Source organism: Oryctolagus cuniculus, chromosome 16, assembly GCF_964237555.1.
Source record: "Oryctolagus cuniculus chromosome 16, mOryCun1.1, whole genome shotgun sequence".
Lineage (NCBI taxonomy): Eukaryota > Metazoa > Chordata > Mammalia > Lagomorpha > Leporidae > Oryctolagus > Oryctolagus cuniculus.
The window spans coordinates 58,117,148-58,145,042 of NC_091447.1; the positions used below are offsets into that span (position 1 = coordinate 58,117,148).

The following is a 27,895-nucleotide window of genomic DNA, read 5'->3' on the forward strand; positions in this document are numbered from 1 at the left end:
ATGACTTACCTCAAACAGTAGAGTTAGAAACATACCAGGGGATTCCAATTCAATCCCATCGAGGTGGCATGTACCAATGCCATCTCATTAGTCCCAGTGATCAATTTCTGTTCACAATTGATCATAATGATAGGACTAAGAACCAAAGGGAGCACATAAACAAGACTAGTGTCTGCAAATACTAACTGATAGAATAAAAAAGGAGAGAGTGATCCAACATGGGAAGTGAGATACACAGCAGACCCATAGAATGGCAAATGTCCTAACAGCACTCTGGCCTCAGAATCAGCCCTTAAGGCATGCGGATCCGGCTGAAATGCCCATGAGAGTATTTCAGGCATGGAAAGCCAAGACACTCTGGGGGAAAAAAAACCTAAATGAAAGATCTCTGCGAGTGAAATCCCGGTGGAAAGAATGGGTCATCAAAGAAGGAGGTACCTTTCTCTGAAGGGAGGAGAGAACTTCCACTTTGACCATGGCCTTGTCTAAATATGATCAGAGTCAGTGAACTCAGGGGGGTTCCATAGCCTTGGCAACTCATGACAAGAGCCTAGGGTGATTACTGATGCCATAAACAAGAGTGTCAATTTGTTAAGTCAACAACAGGAGTCACTGTGCACTTACTCCTCATGTAGGATCTTTGTCCTTAGTGTGCTGTACATTGAGATCTAATGCTATAACTAGTACTCAAACAGTATTTTTCACTTTATGTTTCTGTGTAGGAGCAAACTGTTGAAATCTTTACTTAATGTATGCTAAACTGATCTTCTGTATATAAAGAGAATTGAAAATGAATCTTGATATGAATGGAAGGGGAGAGGGAGTGGATAAGGGGAGGGTTGCAGGTTGGAGGGACGTTATGGGGGGGAGCCATTGTAATCAATATTCTGTACTTTGGAAATTTATATTCATTAAATAAAAGTTAAAAAAAATTCGGATTCTGAAAAACATGACACAAACAGCACATCGAATGCAGCCACTCTCAATGCTATTCAATATCACATGAACCACATATGCCTTCTTTTATTTCAGAGACTTCACTTTCCTTCTATCTCAGTGCACTGTATAAGAAAATCATAGCATTAATACTATTCACAATGTCAAAACATACCCTTCTCCATGAGAAAATATGACCTAAATTATCATGCATTTGATGATTTTCACCTTAACAAATGTCTATTTTCCAAAAGAAGGACCTAATTAAGCATTTGAAAACTGCTGGAGAAGTTTTCTATGGCAATCCCACAATTGCCTAAAGTGAATAAACAAGTGCCCAAGGGGATCATCAACATTTCCCTTCATTTCCTCTCTATGTCTTTGTCTCTCATGCCTTCACATTTAAGGTGGTATGAGTCATTGAATATTTGTGTCTTCCTTTACTTTTAACACCTCTGGAATGGTTGTTCCATTGTTACTGTGTCTATCACAAAACTCACAGTACTGAATGTAGAGTAATTACACCACAGGCCTTGACTTGTAAATTAGACTGTACATGCAGGTGTAATAGAAACAATTAGTTTGAGATTCTGAACATTCAAGTAACCTCTATGAAAAATAAATCCATTTAGAAATGAAAGAATTCAGACATATGCAGGTACATTTCCACAAGGGGAAATAGTAAAACATAGAAAAAATTAAATCTATCCATCTTGCTGCTTAGTAATAGCTGTCAACCTAGAGATGGTATTGAAAATTGCATGAGGTTGAGACACTGGGGCTTCTCTAGTCCCCAATTCCTATTTGTCACCAGATGAATATCACTGGTTCTGAAATATTTGTAATTGGCCATACTATATGCACATAATATGAACAACAAATTGAGTTTTGCCCTCAGAAAGGTATGCTCATAAAATGGACTTAATTTCCCAACAGACTCCAAGTTATCCCTCTGAAAACTTTGCACCCCGACCCTTGATAAAACCATGTCAAATAACAAGGGAGTTATTCTAGACTAGGAAAATTACAGGATCAATACCACAATGATTCTTCCACTAAATCGTCTATTTGTATATCACACATAACTTTTGTGTCTTATGCTTGTGTTGTGTTCTGGGTACACTACAGTGCTCTGCCAATGGTTCAATAACATGGAATCCAGGAAAGCAGTGAGTAGGTAAGATGCAACTACATTTGAGTCTGGCACACATTTGCCAAAAGTGCCCAGGCCTGCCAAAATCTCAGAGCCAGCCAGAGATTTAGGACTTCACTTCTCCAAATGTTGGCATATTCCATGGTATCAAAGTGAATACGTATTTCTCCTTCTGAAGATTATCCCACACCAATGATATATTAGATAAAAGGATTAGGATTGTGTCCCTTCTCTTCACTGTACTATTATACTCCTCTATTTATGACAAAGAGTAGATCTTAAATATTAAAATGAGAAAGTCATTTTACTATAAATAAAGTCACTGAAGTACTTTGAAACATTCCTACACCTGACCCCTGCTCACCCACCATAATTATGGTTTCATTGATCAAGACTAGAATAAGCTATCTGTATTCCTCCAGGTGATTTTAGAATGCAGCATGGGCTATATGATTATCTCAATAGATGCAGAGAAAGCATTTGATAAAATTCAACACCCTTTCATGATGAAAACTCTAAGCAAAGTGGGTATAGAAAGAAATTCCTCAATACAATCAAAGCAATCTATGAAAAACCCACAGCCAGCATCCTATTGAATGGGGAAAAGTTGGAAGCATTTCCACTGAGATCTGGGACCAGACAGGGATGCCCACTCTCACCACTCCTATTCAATATAGTTCTGGAAGTTTTAGCCAGAGCCATTAGGCAAGAAAAAGAAATTAAAGGGATACAAATTGGGAAGGAAGAACTCGAACTATCCCTCTTTGCAGATGACATGATTCTTAACTTAGGGGATCCAAAGAACTCTACTAAGAGACTACTGGAACTCACAGAAGAGTTTGGAAAAGTAGCAGGATATAAAATCAATGCACAAAAATCAACAGCCTTTGTATACACAGGCAATGCCACAGCTGAGAAAGAACCGCTAAGATCAATACCATTCACAATAGCCACAAAAAAACAATCAAAAACCTTGGAATAAACTTAACCAAGGATGTTAAAGATCTCTTCGATGAGAATTACAAAATCTTAAAGAAAGAAATAGAAGAGAATACCAAAAAATGGAAAAATCTTCCATGCTCATGGATTGGAAGAATCAACATCATCAAATGTCCATTCTCCCAAAAGCAATTTATAGATTCAATGCAATACCAATCAAGATACCAAAGACATTCTTCTCAGATCTGGAAAAAATGATGCTGAAATTCATATGGAGACACAGGAGACCTCGAATAGCTAAAGCAATCTTGTACAACAAAAACAAAGCTGGAGGCATCACAATACCAGATTTCAGGACATGCTACAGGGCAGTTGTAATCAAAACAGCATGGTACTGGCACATAAACAGATGGATAGACCAATGGAACAAAATAGAAACACCAGAAATCAATCCAAACATCTACAGCCAACTTATATTTGATCAAGGATCCAAAACCAATCCCTGGAGTAAGGACAGTCTATTCAATAAATGATGCTGGGAAAACTGAATTTCAACATGCAGAAGCATTAAGCAAGACCCCTACCTTTCATCTTACACAAAAATCCACTGAACATGGATTAAAGACTTATATCTACAACCCGACACCATCAAATTATTAGAGAGCATTGGAGAAACCCTGCAAGGTATAGGTACCGGCAAAGACTTCTTAGAAAAGACCCTGGTGGCACAGGCAGTCAAAGCCAAAATTAACTATTGGGATTGCATCAAATTGAGAAGTTTCTGTACTGCAAAAGAAACAGTCAGGAAAGTGAAGAGACAACCGACAGAATGGGAAAAAATATTTGCAAACTATGCAAAAGATAAAGGCTTGATAACCAGAATCAACAAAGAGATCAAAAAACTCCACAACAACAAAACAAGCAACCCACTTAAGAGATGGGCCAAGGACCTCAATAGACATTTTTCAAAAGAGGAAATCCAAATGGCCAACAGGCACATGAAAAAATGTTCAAGGTCACTAGCAATCAGGGAAATGCAAATCAAAACCACAATGAGGTTTCACCTCACCCCGGTTAGAATGGCTCACATGCAGAAATCTACCAACAACAGATGCTGGCGAGGATGTGGGGAAAAAGGGACACTAACCCACTGTTGGTGGGAATGCAAACTGGTCAAGCCACTATGGATGTCAGTCTGGAGATTCCTCAGAAACCTGAATATAACCCTGCCATACAACCCAGCCATCCCACTCCTTGGAATTTACCCAAAGGAAATTAAATTGGCAAACAAAAAAGCGGTCTGCACCTTAATGTTTATTGCAGCTCAATTCACAATAGCTAAGACCTGGAATCAACCTAAATGCCCATCAACAGTAGACTGGATAAAGAAATTATGGGATATGTACTCTATAGAATACTATACAGCAGTCAAAAACAATGAAACCCAGTCATTTGCAACAAGATGGAGGAATCTGGAAAACACTATGCTGAGTGAATTAAGCCAGTCCCAAAGGGACAAATATCATATGTTCTCCCTGATAGGCGACAACTAACTGAGCACCAAAGGGGAAACCTGTTGAAGTGAAATGGACACTATGAGAAACAGTGACTTGATCAGCCCTTGCCCTGACTGTTAATGAACAACTTAATACTTTATCCCTTTTAGTACTTTTTTTGTTCTACTTAATACTATTGGTTGAATACTGTAATCAATACAGTTATTCTCAAGTGTTGAAACTTAACTGAAAAGTTATCTCTGTTAAATATAAGAGTGGGAATAAGAGAGGGAGGAGATGTATAATTTGGGACATGCTCAATCGGACTTGCCCCCAAATGATAGAGTTAGAAACATACCAGGGGATTCCAATTCAATCCCATCAAGGTGGCATGTACCAATGCCATCTCACTAGTCCAAGTGATCAATTTCCGTTCACAATTGATCATAATGATAGGACTAAGAATCAGAGAGATCACATAATCAAGACTAGTGTCTGCAATTACTAACTGATAGAATGAAAAAGGGAGAGAATGATCCAACATGGGAAGCAGGATACACAGCAGACTCATAGAATGGCAGATGTCCTAAACAGCACTCTGGCCTCAGAATCAGCCCTTAAGGCATTCAGATCTGGTTGAAAAGCCCATGAGAGTATTTCAGGCATGGAAAGCCAAGACACTCTGGCCAAAATATAAAAAATGAAAGACCTCTGTGAGTGAGATCCCAGTGGAAAGAACAGGTCATCAAAGAAGGAGGTACCTTTCTCTGAAGGGAGGAGAGAACTTCCACTTTGACTACGACCTTGTCAAAATATGATCAGAGTCAGTGAACTCAAAAGGCCTCCATAGCCTTTCAACTCATGACTAGAGCCTAGGGTGATTACTGATGCCATAAACAAGAGTGTCAATTTGTAAAGTCAACAACAGGAGTCACTGTGCACCTACTCCTCATGTAGGATCTCTGTCCTTAATGTGCTGTACATTGAGATTTAATGCTATAGCTAGTACTCAAACAGTATTTTTCACTTTGTGTTTCTGTGTGGGTGCAAACTGTTGAAATCTGTACTTAATGTATACTAAACTGATCTTCTGTATATAAAGAGAATTGAAAATGAATCTTGATAAGAATGGAAGGGGAGAGGGAGCGGGAAAGGGGAGGGTTGCAGGTGGGAGGGAAGTTATGGGGTGGGAGCCATTGTAATCCATAAGCTGTACTTTGGAAATTTATATTCATTAAATAAAAGTTAAAAAAAGAACTTCAAAAAAATAAATAAAATAAAAGTAAATATACAAAAAAAGGTTCTGTAGATATCAGTTAGGTCCATTTAGTTCATAATGTATATTAGCTGGTTATTCATTTACTTTCTGTTCAGTTGTTCTTTCCATTGATGTAAGTCGAAGTGGACTGTTGAAACCCCCCCCATTACCATTTTTTTAAGTATATCTGTTCTTTACTATCCATTAACATCTGTTTTACTCTCCTGGTGCTCTGGGTACATATACATTTATTATAGTAACGTCTTCCTGTTCAATTGATCCCTTAATCATTATATATTATCCTTCTTCATCTGTTTTAAGAGTTTTTGTGTTAAAGTCTATTTTTATCTGGAATTTGCATAGCTGCATCTGCTCATTTTTGCATTTGGTTAGCACAGAATATTTTTTCCATCCTTTCACTTTCAGTCTGCAGATATATTTGTTGGTGAGAGGTGTTTGTTGTAGAAAGCAAATAGATGGATCTTGTTTTTTATTCCACTCAGCCAGTCTGAATCTTTTTTAAAGATTATTTATTTGAAAGGTAGAGTTACAGAGAGACAGAGTGAAAAAGAAAGAGAGTCAGAGAGAGAGAGAGAGAGAGAGAGATTCCATCCACTAGTTCACTCCCTAAATGGCTACAACAGCCAGGGATGGGCCAGGCCAAACCCAGGAGCCTAGAGCACCTCCCAAGTCTCCCACATGAGTAGCAAGAGCCCAAACACTTGGGTCATCTTCCCCTGCTTTTTTCCCTTTGTAAGATTTATTTATTTATTTGAAAGGCAGAGCTATGATGAAGTGGTTGGGGGACACAGAGAGAGATCTTCCATCTTAGGGTTCACTCTCCAAAGGGTTACAACCTATAGAGCTTGGCTGACACAAAGCCAAAAGGCAGGAGCTTTCTCTGGGTCTCCCACGTGGGCACAGCGGTCCAAGTACTTGGGCAATCTTCCTTTGCTTTCCCAGATGCATTAGCAGGGAGCTGTATCAGAAGTGGAGCAACGAGGATTTGAACCCACACCCATATGGGACGCTGGCATTGCAAGCAGCAACTTAACCTGCTACACCACAGTACTGGCCCCAGTTTGCATCTTTTAATAGCAGAATTCTTGTCATTTACATTCAAGGTTATCATTGATAAGTAATGACATGGCCCTGTTATTTTTCCATAAATATTTTTATTTTTGGCTTTCCTTTCCTTTGTACTTTTTCTTTGTACTCTTTCTAGGAAAATTTTTGCATTCACATTATTTAATAAGAAGGCTTATTTAATAATGAGAAGGCTGAGCGAGTGTTTAAAAGTTATTTCAATTCTCTTTGTTCTGGAAGGCATTTATTTCTCCTTCATATATAAATGAGAGTTTTGTAGGATACAGTATTCTAGGCTGGCAAATTTTTCTTTTAAAATGTAAACTAGCCGGCGCCGCGGCTCACTAGGCTAATCCTCCGCCTAGCGGCGCCGGCACACCGGGTTCTAGTCCCGGTTGGGGCGCCGGATTCTGTCCCGGTTGCCCCTCTTCCAGGCCAGCTCTCTGCTGTGGCCAGAGAGTGCAGTGGAGGATGGCCCAGGTGCTTGGGCCCTGCACCCCATGGGAGACCAGGAAAAGCACCTGGCTCCTGGCTCCTGCCGTCGGATCAGCGTGGTGCGCCGGCCGCGGCGGCCATTGGAGGGTGAACCAAAGGCAAAAGGAAGACCTTTCTCTCTGTCTCTCTCTCTCACTGTCCACTCTGCCTGTCAAAAAATAAAAAAATAAAAAATAAAAAATAAATAAATAAATGTAAACTAGTCCCTCCATTTTCTGTTAGCCTGCGCAGTTTCTGATAGAAATCAACTGTGATTCTAATTGCAGGTACTCTGAAGACACTCTGGCATTCCTCTCCTCACATTTTAGAATATTATTTTCATTATGTTTACTGTTGGACCATTGACTACATTGTTTAATGTTGAAGATCATTTCGAGACATGTCTGTTGGGAGTATTATTTACTTCCTGTATTTTGATGTCTCTTTTTTCTTCAAATTAGGGGTCTTCTGTTATTATTTTACTGAATAGGCCTTCTTTTTAAAGATTTATTTATTTTTACTTGAAAGACAGAAATACAAAGTGAGAAGTCTACCATCTGCTGGTTCACTCTTCAAATGGCCACATTGCGCAGAGCTGGGTCCACCTGAAGCCAGGACCAGGAGCTTCTTCTGAATCTCTGACATGAGTTCAGGGCCCCAAGAACGTGAGCCAACTTCCACTGACTTCCCAGGCCACTAGCAGAGAACTGGGTCAAAAGAGGAGCAGCTGAACTAGCACCCATATGGGATGCCAGTGCTGCAGGTAGAGGCTTAACATGCTACACCACAGTGCCAGCCCCTAAATGGTCCTTCTAAACCACCCTTTCTTTCCACACCTTCAGGAACTCATAAGATTGGTATGTTGGATGATAGTGTCCCATGAATCTCCAACACTTCAAAATTTCTCTAGTTTATTCTTCTTCTCCTCCTCCTCCTGAGATACTTACAAAGAATTGTCTTCTAGCTTGGATATTCTTCATTCTGCCTCACCAAGTCTGTGGTGAAGGCTCTCCACCGTACTTTGTTTTGGACATACTGAATGCTTCATTTCTAATATTTCAATTTTATTTCAAAACTTAAATCTCATGGGAAAATTTTTCATCCATAACATGTGTGGATTTCTTTAACACATGAATTTGCTTCTCATTGCCTCTGAGTAATCTTATGAACATTTTTGAGTTATTTTCCAAGCATTTGATCAACCTCTTCATCTTCACATTCTAATATTTAAGTGCAGCTATGTTCGTTTATGGGAGTCATATTGTATTCCTTGTTCTTGTTTCTTTTACTTCTGTGTTTATTTTTAGGAATTTTGTGGAAATCTCATTGAGGTTTCCTCTTATGGGTTTTATCTTTGAACTATGCCTCCATGGCTTAGTGGAGTGTCTGCTTTTTCAGTGAATACCCAGAGGTTTGTCCCAGAAACTCTGGTCAGTTACCAAGGGTGAGGCAAGAATCCGGGTGACAGCCCAGTTGGGTGAGGTAGATCTCCTCTACTGTGGCAATGGAGAGGGTTTGATCACGCCTGTTGGCATAAATCAGCTTCGCCTCCTGTCTTCCAAGGTAATCAACGTTTGGATTTAGATCACAGTTGATTACTAACCCCATCCATGCTTGTGCATGACCCACACAAAGGATCTGTGGGACTTCAGTGTGAGCACAGAACCTCTCAGTGACCCACACAGGCCCTCAGGGAGCTCTGAACCTCTGTCACCAGACAGAGTGATTGCCCAGAGACACAGTTATGCCCATTGCCCTATCGTGAAGTTACAGAATTTCCAAGTCACTGAACTCAAGGCTCCCACAGTTTTGGATACAGAGGTTCTGCTCAGTCGTGTGAGTCTGCTCTTTCCCCAGAGAGGGCAGTCATTCTCAAAGCCAGCTGCATGTGGGTGCTCCACCTTGGCAGTTTGAACCCTGGAGCCTGAGATTTGTGGAGAGGATGGTGTCACCTCACATTCCTGTGTGGGTGCCTAGCCCCCTGGCAACCCTCACAAACAGACTCAGTGGGGAACACAACCTTTCCCCGCTGGTAAAATCCCCTGGCTACACACATGTACAAGGGTTGCCTGCAGCCTTTACTGGTGTCAAAATGGCTCCTATCTGCCAGATCTCAGACACCTTGGAGGGGGTTAGGGAGAAAGAGATGCACTCTTCTTTCACTGTGAGTACCCTGCCCCTTTTGGGGACTCCAGTTCGGACTCAATGCCTGTGTGGTCTGAAGTGTTCTTCCTCAGGTAATATCACCTGTCTCAGATGCTGGCACATCCCCCAGCCCCCAGCTCAGGAGTCACTTGTGTAGTATTCCTGCTCACTTGAGTTACATTTTTTTTTGACAGGCAGAGTTAGACAGTGAGAGAGAGAGAGAGAGAAACAGAGAGAAAGGTCTTCCTTACGTTGGTTCACCCCCCAAATGGCTGCTATGGCCTGCGTGCTGCGCCAATCCGAAGCCAGGAGCCAGGTGCTTCTCCTGGTCTCCCATGTGGGTGCAGAGCCCAAGCACTTGGGCTATCCTCCACTGCACTCCCTGGACACAGCAGAGAGCTGGACTGGAAGAGGAGCAACCAGGACAGAATCCGGCGCCCCGACCAGGACTAGAACCCAGGGTGCCAGCACCGCAGGTGGAAGATTAGCCTAGTGAGCCATGGCGCCGGCCCTTGAGTTACATTTTTAATTAAATAAAAATAAAATGAGTGTACCATCACTGGATTATAATCGTGACAGTTGCCTGGATTTATTTCTTCAATATGTTACTGTCAGAAAGATTCATTGATGGGCTCTGTAGTTGAGACCAGTGAAAATGATATTAGTGATGACATTTAAGAACATTTCCCATGCTTACACAGAGAAAGTGAGAGCGTTCATGGACCCTGTTTCATGGTACTGACATTGTTCACTAACCATACAAATAGAACAATTTACCAAGACAAAATTCAAGCTTACCCATAACACTGATAGTCTAAGGTCTGAATAATTATAAATCTCAATTGTGACAAATTTATCTCCTTGTATGGATTGCATTGGTTCCAAAAAGTTGCAAAGAAGAATTTGTAGGAATTCTTGGTGAGATATATATATATATATATATATATATATATATATATAAATAAATCTGGTGATATATGAGAGAAACTTTTGCTTAAAGTAAAAAAAAAAAGCTGAATTTCTATTATGACAAAAAGATTGAGATTGATATGACAATTTTTCCTAAGGAGCAAACAGCTCAAGGCAGAGAGCTGCACCCTCCTTTCTCTATTCAAGAGTACTCATGAGTGGGATATTACTTGATTCAGAACCATCCCTGATAAAAGTTAAAACTCTGTGACCGGAAATAAATAGGGAAAATGTATGTGCTTCCTTTTGTGTCAAGATAATAACAGGAGAAAGAGGATGAATCATCATCACTTGTCAGTCTGTATGATTTTCCTGAATTGGCCATAAAGAAGGAGGGTCACGTGACAGGAGATGTTTTCAGTGTCACTGGTACCCCCACTCTGCATTTATGCTGATGCTTTTCATTAGAGAAATGTGAGCCCATGCTTCTGCACACTGAAGGTAGTGGAGAGTTGTATCCAAGCTCTGTGCAGGCCACAGATTGGGTGGTTTTGAAGTATTTGGGGGTCAAATGCTTTATTGTTTTGTGTTTAGGAGACTAACCCATGCATGTTCCATGAGAATAATCCACATTTTTATCTATACTACAAGGATTTACTTCAAAACATACCTGGAAGTGTGTTTACTGCTAACCTGTATGAAAAATTCCTTGGCGTTCTGGATGAAAGGAATGACAAGACCAAGATAGCTATGATTCAGAGGTGAAGATGTGGTATTTATTTTCTTTAGTACGCTGGAATAATGCAACCAACATTCTCTTAGAAAGATAGAAAATTGAATTTTATGTTATTTTATTCACTTTTAAAAAATACATGCATATATAAATATATTTTTAAGATTTATTTATTTACTTGAGAGGCAGATTTACAGACAGAGAGAGGGAGAGATAGAGAGTAAGGTCTTCCATCTACTGGTTCACTCTCCAAGTGGCCACAATGGCCAGAGCAGGGCTGATCTGAAGCCAGGAGCCAGGAGCTTCTTCCAGATCTCCCACGAGGGTGCAGGGGCCCAAGCACTTGTGCCATCTCCTACTGCTTCCTACTGCTTTTTTTAACAGAGAGCTAGATTGGAAGAGGAGCAGCCAGGACATAAACCAGTGCCCACATGGGACGCTGGCACTACAAGCGAAGGCTTAACCTATCACACCACAGCGCTGGCTACTGGTTTGTTCGCTTTAATAATCACTTAGACTAACGCTTTCATTTTGTCACATTTGGAGGCCTGTTTATAAACAAAGGCAAATCTTGCTACTGTCATTCTATTCTTATTTTTCTCCTAAAATTATTCCTGATCTTTGTACTCATCCTGAATAAAGGGAATAGCTATCAGAGTAAATTCATGGATCAAGCCAGATGTTAGGGGACCAATATACTGGAGATCTTTGTGCAACGTTAGCATAAGACTTAGAAAACAAGTGTAGGATAGATGGACAGGAATTGAATTCAAGGAAACATCTTCCTGTGCCTTCATAATTGGTTTGAGTTATTAGATACAGGATAACCTTTGATCTCTTGACAGGAGACAGCATTGTTGTGTGACTGTCTTAAAACTCAGAGTACATTGTATTCAACTTCTGTTTTCATTCAGTAGGCTTTATAATTGGCCACATTCTAAAGTGGATGAGTGCTTCAAGTATGCTTCTGTTAACTTAGATATGAATAATATTTGCTGTATTGAACACAGGATGTAGTGGATTCAAAGAAAAGTCAAACAAAATATTTTAAGATAATTTGGTATATTCTCCAGCATTTTTGTTGTATTTTACCAATGGTATACCAGACATTTTTTCCTATTTGAGAGGAAAATATCCTGAGTTAAAATTCTTGCTTTAATGATGCCTTTTTCTGTTTTCAGGCTTTTAGCACAGCTGCCCAAACCAAACGTTCATCTCCTGCAATCTCTCTTTTGCTGTTTACACAAGATTTCACAGAAATCACCCTCAAAGGAGATGACAAGTTCAAACTTGGCATGGTGCATTACCCCAAGTCTTCTATGGCCACCAGTTGCCAACATCCTAGATATAGCAACGGAATGGGAGAAAAAGGTAATGAGGTGTCTCCCTTTTATTCCCTATGCAATAGTGTTCCCCTATGATCCTGAAATATAGTATGTTAATTCTATTGGAGCATTTTTAAATGCACGTGTTAGGTACTCCTCTGTAGAGGCAATTATTTATCCTTTGTTGCAGTTGTGGGCGGATGAGACATTAGGCAGGGCATTGGGAGCAGTGAGTCATTTTATTCCCATCAAAGAATTAACACGTCACATTATAATATAAAACAGCGGAGAAAGTTATACGATGTGATAGAAATGAATTTAGATCTTGGAGTTGGACAAAACAATGTTCAAGTTCCTGTCTCATCTGACATTTAATAATCTTCTCTGGCCAAAGTTTTCTCATGTGAGAAATTTCAGTTATTACAATACCAGAGAAGCACCGGAGAGTGCCTGGTTGCCCTGGGTGACATGGTTATGTGTCATCGCCTTCCTCTTCTGATTGTGAGCCAGAGATGCCATGTTCCTGTTTCATCTCTGCAAGTGGATATCAAAGTTCCCAGAGTTCTCAGAACAAGCTAAAGGGGCAGCAACCTGCCAGACGGAACGTCAGTCCTTCTCTGAACTCATCCGGAAGGCAAGGATGAGGTGATGCATGCCCGTGCACAGAGAAACACTTCTCTCTCCAACTGGCCACGTTCTGGCAGAAAAACACACTGAGATGCTCTCTGTTCTCTAGTTGAGAACAATTAACTCAGGAAATAAGTTTCCAAAATGTGTGTGTGTCCATTTGGTGTCATTTACAAATTTTAGAATAAGAACACACATTTTCACCCCAAATATCCTGAAAATGATCATATTTGTAAACATGCAGTCATTGAAATAAAAATACTAACAAATGAAAGCCACAAAATGATAATATTAAAGCATTGACTAGAAGTATTTAAAGAATTGTCCACAACTCAGAGAAACAGACATCATTCCGTATTGAAAATAGGTTTATATACTTTATTGCAACTCTGAGTTTTTCAGTTGAGTTTCACATTTTTGTTTGATCCAATATTCATATATAAAACATGATTTATAATGATGCCAAATGTAAAAGTACAACACCTTTTTGGTCCTTTGTGTTATAGGTTGCTCTTGTACAATTCTTGCTTGACCACTGCTTCAAGATATTTGGAAGCAGCCTTACTTCCACCATCAGAAAGCAAACAAAATATAGGAAACACTACCTAGAAGTTTCAGGTAACATCATTCGTTTAACTGCCTTTGCAGACAAGTAGATGAAAATACTGTTGGGATCATTAGAAGTCTAAACATTGTCTTCCTTGAGGTCCTGAGCCTGCCCTGAGGGCAATGATACAGGGCCCAGGAGTCCACCTATTTCTTCATTGCAGGCTATCCCACAGACTCCAAACTTATACATACAGGGTAGTGGAAATGTATAATGAGGTACCTGATTTCCAGACCATTAAGAGACTTCATATTCTATGATACAGCACCTGTATCATAAGGGAAACCCTACCATTTGAGTGTATCTCAAAAAGTCCCTATATGAATAGAATCTATGTATGCATGAGTTTATTTTCTTAATTATTTGGATAACAGAGTCGGGGCTGGTGTTGTGGTGTAGTAGGATAGTTGCTGCTATGGAACCAGCATCCTACTGCATGCTCAAGTCTCAGCTACTCAGCTTCCAACCCATCATACTCCTTTATTAAGAGATTTATCCATTTATTTATTTGAAAGTCAGAGTTACACAGAGAGAGGGGGAGAGGTGCAGAGAGAGAGAGGTCTTCCATCTGCTGGTTCACTCCCCAAATGGCCACAATGGCCAGAGCTGCACCGATCCAAAGCCAGGAGCCAGGAGTCTCCTCCAGGTCTCCCATGTGGGTGCAGGGGCCCGAGGCCCTGGGCCATCTTCCACAGCTTTCCCAGGCCACAACAGAGAGCTGGACTGGAAGTGGAGCAGCCAGGACTCAAACTGGTGCCCACATGGGATGAGGGCACTGGAGGCGGTGGCTCCACTGACTATGCTACAGCGCCAGCCCCCTTCATACTGTTAATGTGGCTGCTACATCACCAGAAAATGGGACAAGTGCTTCAGTACCTGCCACCTATGTGGGAGATCAAAGGTGGGTTTCCTGGGTCCTGGCTTTGCTTGGCCCAGTCCTCATTGCTACAGCCATTGACGGAATGATTCAGTTGGTAGATCTCTCTCTCTCTTTTTCTCTCTCTCTCTCCTCTCTGTGTCACTCTGCCTTTCTCATAAATAAGTGAATAATCATGAAAAATACAGAGGAACAGACACCTGGATGGAGATAGGGTCTGCCAGTTCACACCCAAAATGACTGTACCTGGTGGGATGGGCTAGACCAAAGTGGGGAAGGGACTTAATCCTGGTCTCCTGCCTATGTGGCAGCAATGCAGATCCTTAAGAATTAACTTTGGTTTCATTATTTTGGTGGAAAAGTGATTGAGGATGAGTTGAAGGAGACTTAATATGAATGCATGTGATTATGAAATTTAGCTTGATTTGGGGCCGGCACCATGGCTCACTTGGTTAATCCACCTCCTGCGGCGCTGGCATCCCATATGGGCGCCAGTTCTAGTCCCAGCTGCTCCTCTTCCAGTACAGCTCTCTGCTGTGGCCCAGGAGGGCAGTGGAGGATGGCCCAAGTGCTTGGGCCCTGCACCCCATGGGAGACCAGGAAGAAGCACCTGGCTCCTGGCTTCAGATTGGCGCAGCGCTGGCAATAGACGCCATTTGGGGAGTGAACCAAAGGAAGGAAGACCTTTCTCTCTGTCTCTCTCACTGTCTAACTCTATCTGTCAAATAAATAAAAAAAGAAAGGAAAAGAAAGAAATTTAGCTTGATTTGAATACAAAATGACTTTGTATTCATTTGAAAAGAGATATGAATCATGAACCCACTGATTACCATTAACATAAAGATACTTGCCCCTCAGCATACTAAACACCTATTTTATTTATTTATTTATTTATTTGAGAGGTAGAGTTACAGACAGTGAGAGGGTCTTCCATCCACTGGTTCACTCCCCAAATGTCTGTAATGGCCAGAGCTGCACTCATCCGAAGCCAGGAGCCAGCAGCTTCTTCTGGATCTTCCATGTGGGTGCAGGGCCCCAGTGCTTGAGCCATCTTCAACTGCTCTCCAAGGCCATAGCAGGGAGCTGGGCTGGAAGAGGAGCAGCCAGGAGTAGAACCAGGGCCCAGGGATGCTGGCGCTGCAGGCAGAGGATTAACCTACTGTGCCACCAAGCTGGCCACTAAGCACTTCTTAATGCAGTACAACCGATTGTAGCTGGAACTGTCTAGAAAGTATTCCCACAGTACGAACTGAACCTGAGTCTTTCAAGTCTGGGTTTCACTACCAATTCATGAGAGGTGGGGAGACAAGAATAGATCCACAACACATGAGTGCTTTGAACCAATTTCAGTATGTAGACCTTTCATCACAACCATTGCTCATTGCTTTTTCTAGCAATTTCTGGAAACATGCAGTCATCTGGAAATGATGGAAATGAGATTCCATTAATTGAACTCTCCCTCCAAACTGTGCCTTATTCCTCAGATCCTCAGCTGAAGCCAGCTCAAAAACAACATTCCATTAAAAAGTGGCTAACTCCACGTGTTTTGGGCAGAAATCAAAACAGGGTGGCACCAGAGCCCGCTCGGCCCACAGCCCACCAAGCACAGCTATTTGGATCACTCTTACAAGATGTGTGTGAAAACGGCAAACTTCCAAAGTCAATTTTGGTAAGTCTCAGTTTGGTCTTCTATAGTCAAACATTGTTGAAGAATAGATTCGTCATCCATGCCTGTCTCCAAATTGACAAATCACTGAGCAACGACCTACTTTGGCTGACATTTTTTTCAATGCAAAATAATCTGATTTACATATTGCCCTGTGGTGACATGTAGTAAACAAATAAAAACAGATAGAAACATTTCTCTTGTCAATGTCACTGGCTTCAGCAAAATCTCCCATACACCTGTACAAATTGGTCTGGGTGTCTCTCAATAGCAGTGAGCCCACCTCCCCTCACATTATCCTCTTGGCATCTTCAGTATTTAAATCCTTTTCTAACTCAAAATATCTTTTTATTTCCTCTCAACCAGACTATTCAGTCTTACAACTGAACACCTCTATCTTTGATTTCATGTTTGTCGCTCCCCCACTCGCGGAGGAGCGGCACCAACGAGCTCTCCGACCCACTCTCTCAGGGGGCCCCGCATGTTGTCTCTCTCCCCCTTTTAAAGTCCTCTCCTACCAATCCGTGCTCTGCTGCCCACGTGCTGAGCACACCGCTCTCCTCCAATCAGAGGTTGGATCAGGAATCAGCTAATTGACGAAGCAGCTGTGTAAGATGTCTTTACTCCCTCTCAGCGCCATATGGTGGGAGATCAGACTCATAGAGTTAGTTTCAGTCCACAGTCTCAGTACTTATTTGTCTCCCAGGCGTCCCGCCATGTTGCGGGAGACGGACCCTGCTCCCCACAGATCCCCCTTCTTTTTGTTCTTTGTGGCATTGATACGCACCTGTCTTCGGTGCCCCACGGCGCATACTCTGCTCTGCTAGAGCTGCCCGCAGGTGCTTATCGCCCTAGGCAGTCCGAATCCGAGTCCTCTCATCGCCATGTTGTGGGGAGGCTTTCTTATTTCTATTTTATTTCTCTCTATTCGGCTTTCTTCTCCGCCCCCCCCCCCCGGCGGCTTTTTCCCCCGCAGCTTTCTTTCTCTCCCGGCGGCTTTCTTCCCGCAGCTTTTTGTCTGTCTCTCTCTCCCCCGCAGCTTTTCCGAATCACAGCCTAGCTTTAGTCTCCGCTACAGTTAGCTTTCGTCTCCGCTACAGCCTAGCTTCCTCATGGCTTTTCATCTCTCTCTCTCCGGTATTTTCCCGGCTTTTATTTTTCTCCCTTCTCCTTCCCAGCTTTCTCCCAGCAGTCCGTATCCGAGTCACAGAACCACTTGTCGCTCCTCCGTGGGCTCGCGGGAGAACAATGTTTCTCTCAACTGTTTGAACATAAAAAAAACTCATCTACTGGCATGACTTTGTTCTTCCATTCTAGCAGAACTTGCCAGTTTAAAGGTACAAATTTGGACATTTATCACCGAAAAATACAAGATTATAATGCCAGCAATAGCATCTATAGCATTTCCAGTGTCTCTCTCTGTTCACTACATGATGTAGGGAATTTCAGTCTCCATTTAAAAAATTCATCATGTTAAGTACATCATAAATATGCTAGTCCTTCCCTCTTTCAGCATTAATGCAAAGCAAATATATGAGTATGATCACCTCTACCCTCACGGAAGGGATAAAGGAAAGCCTTAATAATGTATTGTGCCCCATATCACTGAGCAAATAAATGTCATATTGATTCAAAATGCCTTAAGACACCTTACTCTGACACTCTCTTTTTTCACTGAACACAATAAGAAATGAAAGATCAGTGAGAAGGTAATCTAATGAGAAAAGGCTTTGAGAGGAAACAGGTTTCAACTTTTTTTTTTTTTTTTTTGAAAGGCAGAGTGGACAGTGAGAGAGAGAGACAGAGAGAAAGGTCTTCCTTTTTGCCGTTGGTTCACCCTCCAATGGCTGCCTCGGCCAGCACACTGTGGCCAGCGCACCGCGCTGATCCGAAGGCAGGAGCCAGGTACTTCTCCTGGTCTCCCATGGGGTGCAGGGCCCAAGCACTTGGGCCATCCTCCACTGCACTCCCGGGCCACAGCAGAGACAGAATCCGACGCCCCGACCGGGACTAGAAGCCGGTGTGCCAGCACCGCAAGGTGGAGGATTAGCCTAGTGAGCCGCGGTGCCGGCCTCAACTTTGTTACAAAGGAGAATTGGAATTAGTGATGTATAGGAATGGGGTATGTAATCTATCCCGGGGGGATAAAACTTAGAAATTGGTCTAGTAAAAAGATGTCTGCACTTAGAGATTACAAGGATATTCAGAATGAATGAGCACAAAATGATAACTTACGATAGGATGATTCCACGGAGGATTTGAAGCAAAGAACTTGGATTTAAATGTATAAATCCCCTGGGAAAGAACCGATTGTGAACTCAAGCATCAAGGATGTTTTATTTTATGATTATGGACTATAAATATGTATGATTGATGGTACAAAAAGTAATCAGCCGGCGCCGCGGCTCACTAGGCTAATCCTCCGCCTAGCGGCGCCGGCACACCGGGTTCTAGTCCCGGTCGGGGCGCCGGATTCTGTCCCGGTTGCCCCTCTTCCAGGCCAGCTCTCTGCTGTGGCCAGGGAGTGCAGTGGAGGATGGCCCAGGTGCTTGGGCCCTGCACCCCATGGGAGACCAGGAAAAGCACCTGGCTCCTGGCTCCTGCCATCGGATCAGCGCGGTGCGCCGGCCACAGCGCGCCGGTCGCGGCGGCCATTGGAGGGTGAACCAACGGCAAAGGAAGACCTTTCTCTCTGTCTCTCTCTCTCACTGTCCACTCTGCCTGTCAAAAAAATAATAAAAAAAAAAGAGAAAAAAAAAAGTAATCAGACACCAAATGGAATTTTTTAAAGTTGATTCCATCCCATACCTTACAGATCTGTAACCTTGTGTACTCTTGTCAAACAAGGTTATGCTTGAGCTGTGCTCCTGCTATGAGATGTGATGCATTTATTTCATTTATTTTACACACAGGATATGCTTTACTTCATTGATTTGAAGGGTTCCATCACAGAGGGCATATTCAAAAAATGTGTCAATGGCCAAGCATATAGAACCCTCAGAGAAAAACTGAATTCTGGGGAAGCGGTAGATTGGACGACTGAATCACCTTATGTCGTGGCAACTGTTTTAAAGGTAAGAAAGTGTCTGTGAACAGAACTGAAGCCATTATGATGGATCTTCTCTACCATGATTGCTCAAGAACAATATTAGACCAAAATATTTAGATCCTGTAAAACATGTTACAAACTACACAAGAAGGAGCCACTCATTTGGTTATTCAAAACCCCAGGGGATGCATATGCTTTCCTTGATGATCAGAGAAACTATGCTGCTGTTCTTCACCCTCAGTACCCTATATCAAAAAAATCAAAGCGTTATTAATACTGTTCATAAAAGAAGATCAAAACATGCCCTTTTATATTCAGAACGCTGACCAAGATGCATCCTGCATTTGATGACAGTCACAATTTCCAACAAAGGCACAATTTCCAAAAGAAAACTTCTATCAACATGTTGGATCAGTGAGCTATTGTAAGCACACAGTTATCTTCCAGCGATTCACTACATGGTTACAAGAGCCATCAAAACCTCCATTGATTTCATCACCCTGCTTTTGCCTATCTCCTATGCCTTCACTTCCAAGTTGACATGGGAAAAGATGGTTTCATTCACTCACTTTTACCTCCTCTGGTATACTGCTTAGTAGTTACCATGTTTACCACACTACCCGTTGCATAGAGGAACTTGTACCCACCACAAGTTTGTAATGATAATTCTGACTACAAATGTGTGTGTGGTAGCCTCAATTGTTTGGACTTCTGAACATTCAACTGATGTCTATGTAAGGTAAATCCACTTTGAAATGACAAAGCTGAATCACAGATATGCAGGTCCAATTCTATGCAAGGTAATATAAAAAATAAAAACGAACTGAATGAATCCATTTTGAAACTTGTTGACAGCAGTGCACAAATAGTCAGACAATGATCAGAATACAAACCAGTTTTGAAAGTTACGTTGGGATGAGAAACTTGGGCTTTCCTTTTGCCCATTCCTATTTGACCGTAAGAAAAGTTGCCATAGATTGATAATGACTTGTTTGATTACTATTGTGCTCTGACCAAAATAATAGAAACAAGTTAAATATTACCCTTTGTATGGTAATGTATGGTGAAATGGATTTCATTTTCCAGCCAGACTCAGAAGCATCTCTCTGATTTTGCATCTGGTCCTTGGTAGTCCCATGTTATGTAAGCAGCAGATAGGTATGGACTTGAACTTGTTCACATGGTCAGGACCACATTGACTTTGCCACCCAAGTGCCTAGATGCTGAGACCCTGCAGAAAATACTTTCAGTACCTTCTGCTTGGGCTGTGATTTGGTTTAACTCACTAACTTAACATGTGGGATCTGGGTCATGGGATCCAGAACACCAGAGAGAAAACACTGGTTGTAAGTGCATGTTAGTGTGGTGCACACCCATCAAATGTGCCTCTGCATCTACCAAACCCTCACAGACAGGAAGAGCTTAGGATTACTTTACTCCAAACGTGGGGCCCACTCCATGGGAATGCAGTAGACACACAGAACTGCAATGGACTGTTCCACACTGGTGACATTATAATGCACTAGAGGACTGGTACTGTGGCTCTTTTCTTCATTCCTCTGTCCTCAGTCCTCCAAACTGTATCTGTGACAAAGACTACCACAGTGAACATTGGAGTGAGTACACCATCACTGGGCTACATTCACGACAGTTGCCTGGAGGCATTTCTTCCATCAGTTACTATCAGGATGTTTCATGAGTTCTATAGTGATTCCAATTCAAATAAAATGAGTAAGGCAATGTGATAACTTCCTCTCATGCTTACACACACTCCCTGAAGTCCCATGTGTTCAAGGTCATGGTATTATCAAAATCAGTCACATATGGACCAATTTTTCATGACACCTCATAGGAAACAACGCTGACACACCAAAGCATGGAATTATGATATATCTCAATTATGATTACGTTTCTTTCTGGTGGGTATTGTACATGTATCAACCAAAGAGTTGTAATGAAGAACCTGTAAATAAACATAGAACTTTGGTAACTTGTGCAAGAACCTGGTTAATAGCAGAGAATGGGTTGTCTATAAAGAAGGGTGAGGATATTATGAGAATTTTGTTCTAAGGAGAAAACACAACGCAAATCAGAAAGTGCCATTCTCACTTTCCATGTGTAAGTGAATGCATGTATCATTGTGGGTATTTGTTTCATTTGGTCCAGAATCTCTGCAACTAAAAATTAAAATCACAGGGCCTGAAAAACAGGCAAAATATGTGATTATTACTTGTCAAGAACTAGCATAAAGGTGATTCATCACCAGATCTTGTCAGTTTGTAAAAGTTGGCTAAAATGCACACCAACAGGGAGTGTGGGGTAATGGGAGAATTTGTCTTCATTCTCAACACTCCCCAGATACTGATTTTCATGTTTGTGTTATTGGGCTAAGTCCAAGCCCCTGCTTCTGCATGTACAAGTCATGGAAGAATTGTAACCAAACTCTGTAGACACAACTGCATGCTTTAAGTAAATGCTTTCTCAGTAGGTTAGCCAAAGAATGTTTTCCATGAGAATAATAATATTTTTCAATCTGTGTAAGGATTTTCTCCAAAGTATACCTGGAAGCTTGTTTACGACCGAGCTGTATGAAAAGTTTATTGGTGCTATGGATGAAGGGAATAAGAAGGCCAGAATTTCCATAATTCTCAGGTGATGATGTAATACCTATTCCCCTGGACATGTCTGAAAAACACAACCAGTGCAAACCTGGAAAAATATCAGCTTCTGTTTTATCAACTTATCGAGTCAACTCATGACTTAGGAAAAGGACTTCATTGGGTGATACGCGTGGAGGCTAGATTAGAAAGGAAAGGAGGCCTTGATATTGTCAGTGAGTCCATGTTTCTCTCTTATTATGAACCTGGAGGACTTGACCTTTGTACACATCTTGGACTATAATATATTTATACAAAAAGAAACCCTTTGGTTCAATGCACATGTGAGAGAATTGACCAGTGTTCTTTGTGTAACATTGTCAACACAGACCCACCAGTCTACTGGAGCTCAGGAATTGAATTCACTGAAAAATTTTCAAACATATTCATACCTCGAGTGAGTTTCTAAGATAACTGATGGCCTTTGAGTGCTTGCCACAAAGCAATGTTGCTTTGCTACTACCTTATAAACCTAAGGAAACATTCTATGCAATTTTTGTTATTAACAGATTTTCAGTTTGGCACATTCTGGAATGCCAGATATTTTAAATATATTTATGTTATATTAGCTGTTTATAATATTTACTCAATTTAAGACATGATATAATGTATTCACAGAAACATTGAAGACAATATTTTGATGACACTGATATATTCTTCTCTATTTTCATTTGTTTTGTCAATATGACCAAAACAATGTGCTCCATTTTGTATGTGAGTGCAAGGTTCTGAGTTAAATTCTTGCTTTATGAGTATCTTTTTCTGTGTTTAGGCTTTTAGATCAGCTGCCCAAAATGAATTTTCATCTCTTAGAATGCTTATTCACGTGTTTATACAAGATTGCACATTCACCACTCAATAATATGACATCGTCTGATTTGTCACTGTACATGACCCCAAGCCTTCTTTGGATACCCATTTCCAGAAACTCAGAAAGAGGAATGGAATGGCAGAGAAAGGTAATGTCTCTACTGTGAATCTGAAATCCTGTGTATTAATTCTGAGGGACCATTTTTAATTGCATTCTTTAAGTACTGCTCTGAAGGGAAAGAGTCATTCATCCATTTGGCAACTGTGGGCAGGTGGTATACTCACCAGGACACTGAGTGCACTGAGTCACTCCACCTTTCTCATGCAGGATTCAGTCACTAGAGACATACTACCACAGAGAGCAGTGTCATACCATGTGCTAGAAATGAACTCAGACATTGAGGTTGGACAAAACAAGGTCAAGGCTGGAGATTGCGCGATAGTATACAAAATTTCCATTTTAGACATTCTTACCCAAGTAATGCCAATTGTATTGACAGCAGGAACCAGGTGACACAACCAAGGTGGCCTGAACAAAAGTGGTCACCTGCATGTAGCTTATTCTGCTGATTGTGATTCATTAAGAGAGATGGCAGGTTCTGATTCCATCTCTGCTGGTGGATTATAAAAACTAAGAACATCCCCACAACAAGCAAGGTTGAGGGGAGGCAGGACAATGCACAGGAGAAACCACAGTTAGGCAGGCAGAAATTTTCTTTCTCCTTTCTTGTTGAAAAGATTCACTGATGTTCTGTTTGCCAAACGGAGGATACTTTACTTAAGAAGGGAATTTCCCACGGATGTTTTTGTTGGGTATGTTACAAATTTGGGAATGGTGATATATATCTTCACTTCAAATATCATTAGGAAGACTTATTGGAAATGATACTATCTGTAAACAGGTAGTCAATGAAATAAAACTGCAAATAATTTGAACCACAAATGATAATGGTAATGTACTGATAAGAAGTATTTATTTTTATTTATATTTTTGTAAATGTAAAGAGATTTAATGTAGTTTATAGAGACAATTATAAAAATATAATGAATCCTTCCTTCCTTACATCTTCCCTTTCTTCCTTTTTTTAGTTTTTGTGATATTTCTATTACTTTATACCAAAAGGCTTATTGCTCCACTAAATTAACAGTTCAAAAAATAAAAACAAAAAGACCACTGTTTTTCATGAAAAAAGAGAAGGGCTATAAAAAATTATCAGATTGAAAGATCCCAATTTTACAATACAAGTAAAATTTTATATTCTATATATTAACTATCACAAATCAGAGAAAACATGATTTTGTTTCTTTTTTGAGTCTGACTTATTGCACTAAGCGTATTGATATCTCATTGCACCCATTTTGTTTCAATGGTCAGGAATTTATTCTTTTTAAAAGATTTGTGCCCAAGTACTCTGGATTTTTCATATCATTTCATACAAAAAATGGGTTCATATATTTTATGTCAACTCATTTGTTTTAGAATTCTAAATGACATATTTTCATGGGTTATAAGATTCTTATGTGTTTTATGATTTATAGCAATGTCAAATGTAAAAGTGCATTCTCTTGTTGCCCTTCATCTAACAGGTTACTCTTATACAATTTCTAATTGATAACTGCAAAAATATTTTCGGACATAGACTGACCTCCTGCATGGGAGGACACACAAAATATGAGGACACCTTCCAGGAACTTTTAGGTATAATGAATCATTTAACTTCCCTTGATTACAAACGGAGACAACCGCTGTGTCATGAGAGATTCTTATACAGTGTCTCCCTTGGAGTTCACGGCATGTCCAAAGGGCAGTGAGGCGGGACCCAGGAACCCTTCTGCTCCTTGTTCAAAGTATGGCTCATAGGTCAAGGATAGTTTTCACATTGTTGTGAGATAAAGAAAAATGTAAAGTGATGCACTGGATTTCAGAAAATAGTGTCAATTCTAGCTGCCTCAAGATACATCACATTGTATGACATAGGGGCTAGGATCCTGCAACAGGTAGGTGGAACCCTGTATGAGATTATCTCAGCAAGTATGAAGATTAATGGAATTTAAAATGTTAGCTTCTTAAAATTTATTAAGTTAAGACAGAAACCCTCTGGAGAGAGAGATCCCTTTCACTGGTTTGTTCCTCTACGGAATATATCATGTAGGGTTGCACTGGTCCAAAGTCAGAAGCAAGGAGCTTACTGAAGCTTTCCCCCATGGGTAGAAGGAATCCAGGTAATCCAGTCAACACTACAGTTTTATCTTATTTTCATGGAAAATATTTTGAAATTCAGGCCTTGTTTTTTCATATTTACTTTCCATATACAGGGAAAATCATTTTTTGAACCAATACACTTTTGTCAGCAAAATATAATAATTTTAATTCCATTTTTCACAAGGAGTTTGAAGTTCTCTGTACATATAATCAATGTGCTCCAGATTAAACTCAACTCAGGGGCTCACAGCACTGCCTTTTAGTTTCCTTCCCCCTTCTTACTCAGTGAGCCCTGAGGCCCATGGATATTCTCAATATCCATGGAAAAGTTTCTGAGAGAATCACAGTCCTTGAGCAGAATAGCCTCTGTTCTGATGGTCTGCTTTCCAAAATGTAAAACATTGTGCCATATTTTTCTTGCTACATTAACGTCACCTTGTTCTCTGTCAGCCTCAGTTTTTGACTTCTAAAATAATGATAAAAGCAATACCTAAATTTCAGGATTGCTTTAAGGGATGAATGAGATAGTGGCTGAAAATAATTTAATTGGGATAAAAGGAGAATTCATAGGGCTACTAGAGTTTTTTTTTTTTTTGAAACTTAAACTAACTAGTACTAGTCAAATCTAGTCAGTGATAGCCTACAGGTTCTCCATTTAATAGGGTAGAGTTCAGGTGAAATTTTTGAGGATATCTATTTTGGTTCCTTCACATTTGTGCCCTTTCCTGACTTTATGACATTCACCTCATTGCTTAGGAGAAATATTTAGGAAAATACAATTCATTAGCAAGTGGGAGGACTGTAGAATTTGAGACTATAGGTAGTAAGGCAACATTTTGTTTTTCGTTCAACAGAGAAAATGGAGCTATCTGTTGACTCTGAGCTCATGGAAGTCCCATACATCGACTAGAAGACCCAAATACGGAAGGATGGAAAGGCCACATCTAGTATGGGCCCCTCTAACTCTGTATTCTACTTTCTGAACATCTACATACTTACATATGATTTTTTTAACCATACACTTCTTTTCACATTATTCTAAGACCATTTTAAAAATATTTATTGGAATTTTCTAAATTTAGTTGACATCTTAAACTTGTTTCTAGATAAAATGGATTTCTTGGTAAAAGACTGGTCATGAGACACCTGAAAATCACACCAACTTTTGCTTCATGTTTAACATTACTTGGTCTTAATGGAACATTCAGTGAGCAGCTTCTAACATACGAGCTCCTCTTGTTAGATCTTAGTTCTACCATCACCCACACACAAGGGAGACTTGAAATGGTTCCTGCGAAAAGGGTATAGAAAGATTAAATGAAAAACAACAAAAATAGAATTTAACAGAGGAGTTTTTTGGTCAAAAATTTTTAAAGTCATGCAAATATTTCTGATAAGATGTATTTCCACAAACATTTTCACGATGCATGAAAATATTTTTGAAAATACATCTTATCAGAAATATTTGCATGACTTTAAACATTTTTGACCAAAAAACTCTTCTGTTAAATTCTATTTTTATGCTTTTCATTATCTTCTTACACCATTCTCTGTGTACTGTTTACTTTTCCCTAGACAAATTTGAGAACATCTTCCAACCAAATTTTTTTAATATTTCCAGTACTAACTTATTTTTCATCAACTGAAATTCCATTTAACAGATCAGCTTGTACATTCCTTTATGTTATATACATATAATTTTAAATATTCAGATGACATCCCAAAAACCAAAGGAATCTTTCTGAACGAATAGGCTTCCTAGACAAATTCATGACCTGAATCATTTAAAAATATTCAAGACTCACAGTATATCTTGTAACTGTAAATGGAACCACAAAATGACAGATACATAAAAGTGCCTTGTTTCAAAAAACTCTATTGTGCCACATATATTCAAATGTTCATTAATAATGTTCATTTATACCTATTTGACTGTTCATTAATATCTATTTGACTCTTTATTGATACCTATTAATACCTATTTGACTGTTCATTAATACCTATTTGACTGTTCATTAATACCTGTTTGACTTATTGTTAATACCTATTTGACTATTTATTCATGAATATTTGACTCTTCATTAATACCCATTTGACTTATTGTTAATACCTATTTGACTATTCATTCATGAATATTTGACTCTTCATTAATACCTGTTTGACTCTTCGTTAATACCTATCTGATTCTTCATTAATACCTATTCGACTATTCAGTAATACTTGTTTGACTTACCGTTAATACCTATTTGACTATTCATTAATGAATATCTGACTGTTCATTAATATCTACTTTATAAAATTCCAATTTTATCTTTATTAGATAAAGGATTTAAAGATCAAATATGGAGACAACTAAAAATATGAATTACTGTTATTCTGAAAATGTTAATTTTTCATGTGACTAAAGTATGAAATTAGAACTATCCTCCAAAAATCTCAAATATTTTATAGAGCAAGAAACACAGGACCAAACATTGTTACATGTGCTTTTTATCAGTTCTATAACTACTTTTAATATTTTGTATATTCTTATGATGACTTGCAATATACTAAAACATATATACATAGTAATTCACTATTGCATCAAGGAATGTATAAATAAAATGTCTGATTACAAACTGTATTTTCTCAAACAAGCTAATTCAGCTTAATGACTATACAATAACATTTGATAAAGTCTAGTAATTTGATGAAGAAAATTCAGTATTACACAAGTTCAGCTTTCAAACTATCATCTGACAATCTACATTTATTCTATTGTTTGTCTTTTCTTGATGAAATAAAATTCACTATACAATTTACTGACTTTGTTAATCATTTTATTTGCTCGTGATTAGTGCTTTGTTGGAGGCTTAGCAGGATAGTCCTTGTGGTTTCATCTGGGTCACTCAAGGGCTTTCGGTGAACTGCCAGTGCCACCAGAGATGCTTAGGAGTCTTTCCATT

The 27,895-nt window shown here is 39.9% G+C and overlaps 1 protein-coding gene across 5 annotated transcripts in view; it reads left to right on the plus strand.

Moving 5' to 3' along the window:
- Positions 1-26,349, plus strand: part of LOC103346750 (uncharacterized) — an 81,746-nt gene extending 55,397 nt beyond the window's left edge. For 2 of the 5 annotated variants that reach the window (XM_070058428.1, XM_070058427.1), the window contains exons 15-23: positions 11,048-11,157; positions 12,311-12,500; positions 13,588-13,699; positions 15,960-16,234; positions 19,144-19,305; positions 21,823-21,932; positions 22,710-22,896; positions 24,335-24,446; positions 25,805-26,348. In XM_070058428.1, coding sequence (XP_069914529.1) covers positions 11,048-11,157; positions 12,311-12,500; positions 13,588-13,699; positions 15,960-16,234; positions 19,144-19,305; positions 21,823-21,932; positions 22,710-22,896; positions 24,335-24,446; positions 25,805-25,860 — 1,314 coding nt within the window. In that variant the 3' untranslated portion in view covers positions 25,861-26,348. Of the gene's footprint in view, positions 1-11,047; positions 11,158-12,310; positions 12,501-13,587; positions 13,700-15,959; positions 16,235-19,143; positions 19,306-21,822; positions 21,933-22,709; positions 22,897-24,334; positions 24,447-25,804 lie in introns of those variants that run through there. The other 3 variants (XM_070058431.1, XM_070058429.1, XM_070058432.1) reach the window with 3 other exon arrangements.
- Positions 26,350-27,895: the final 1,546 nt, after the last annotated feature.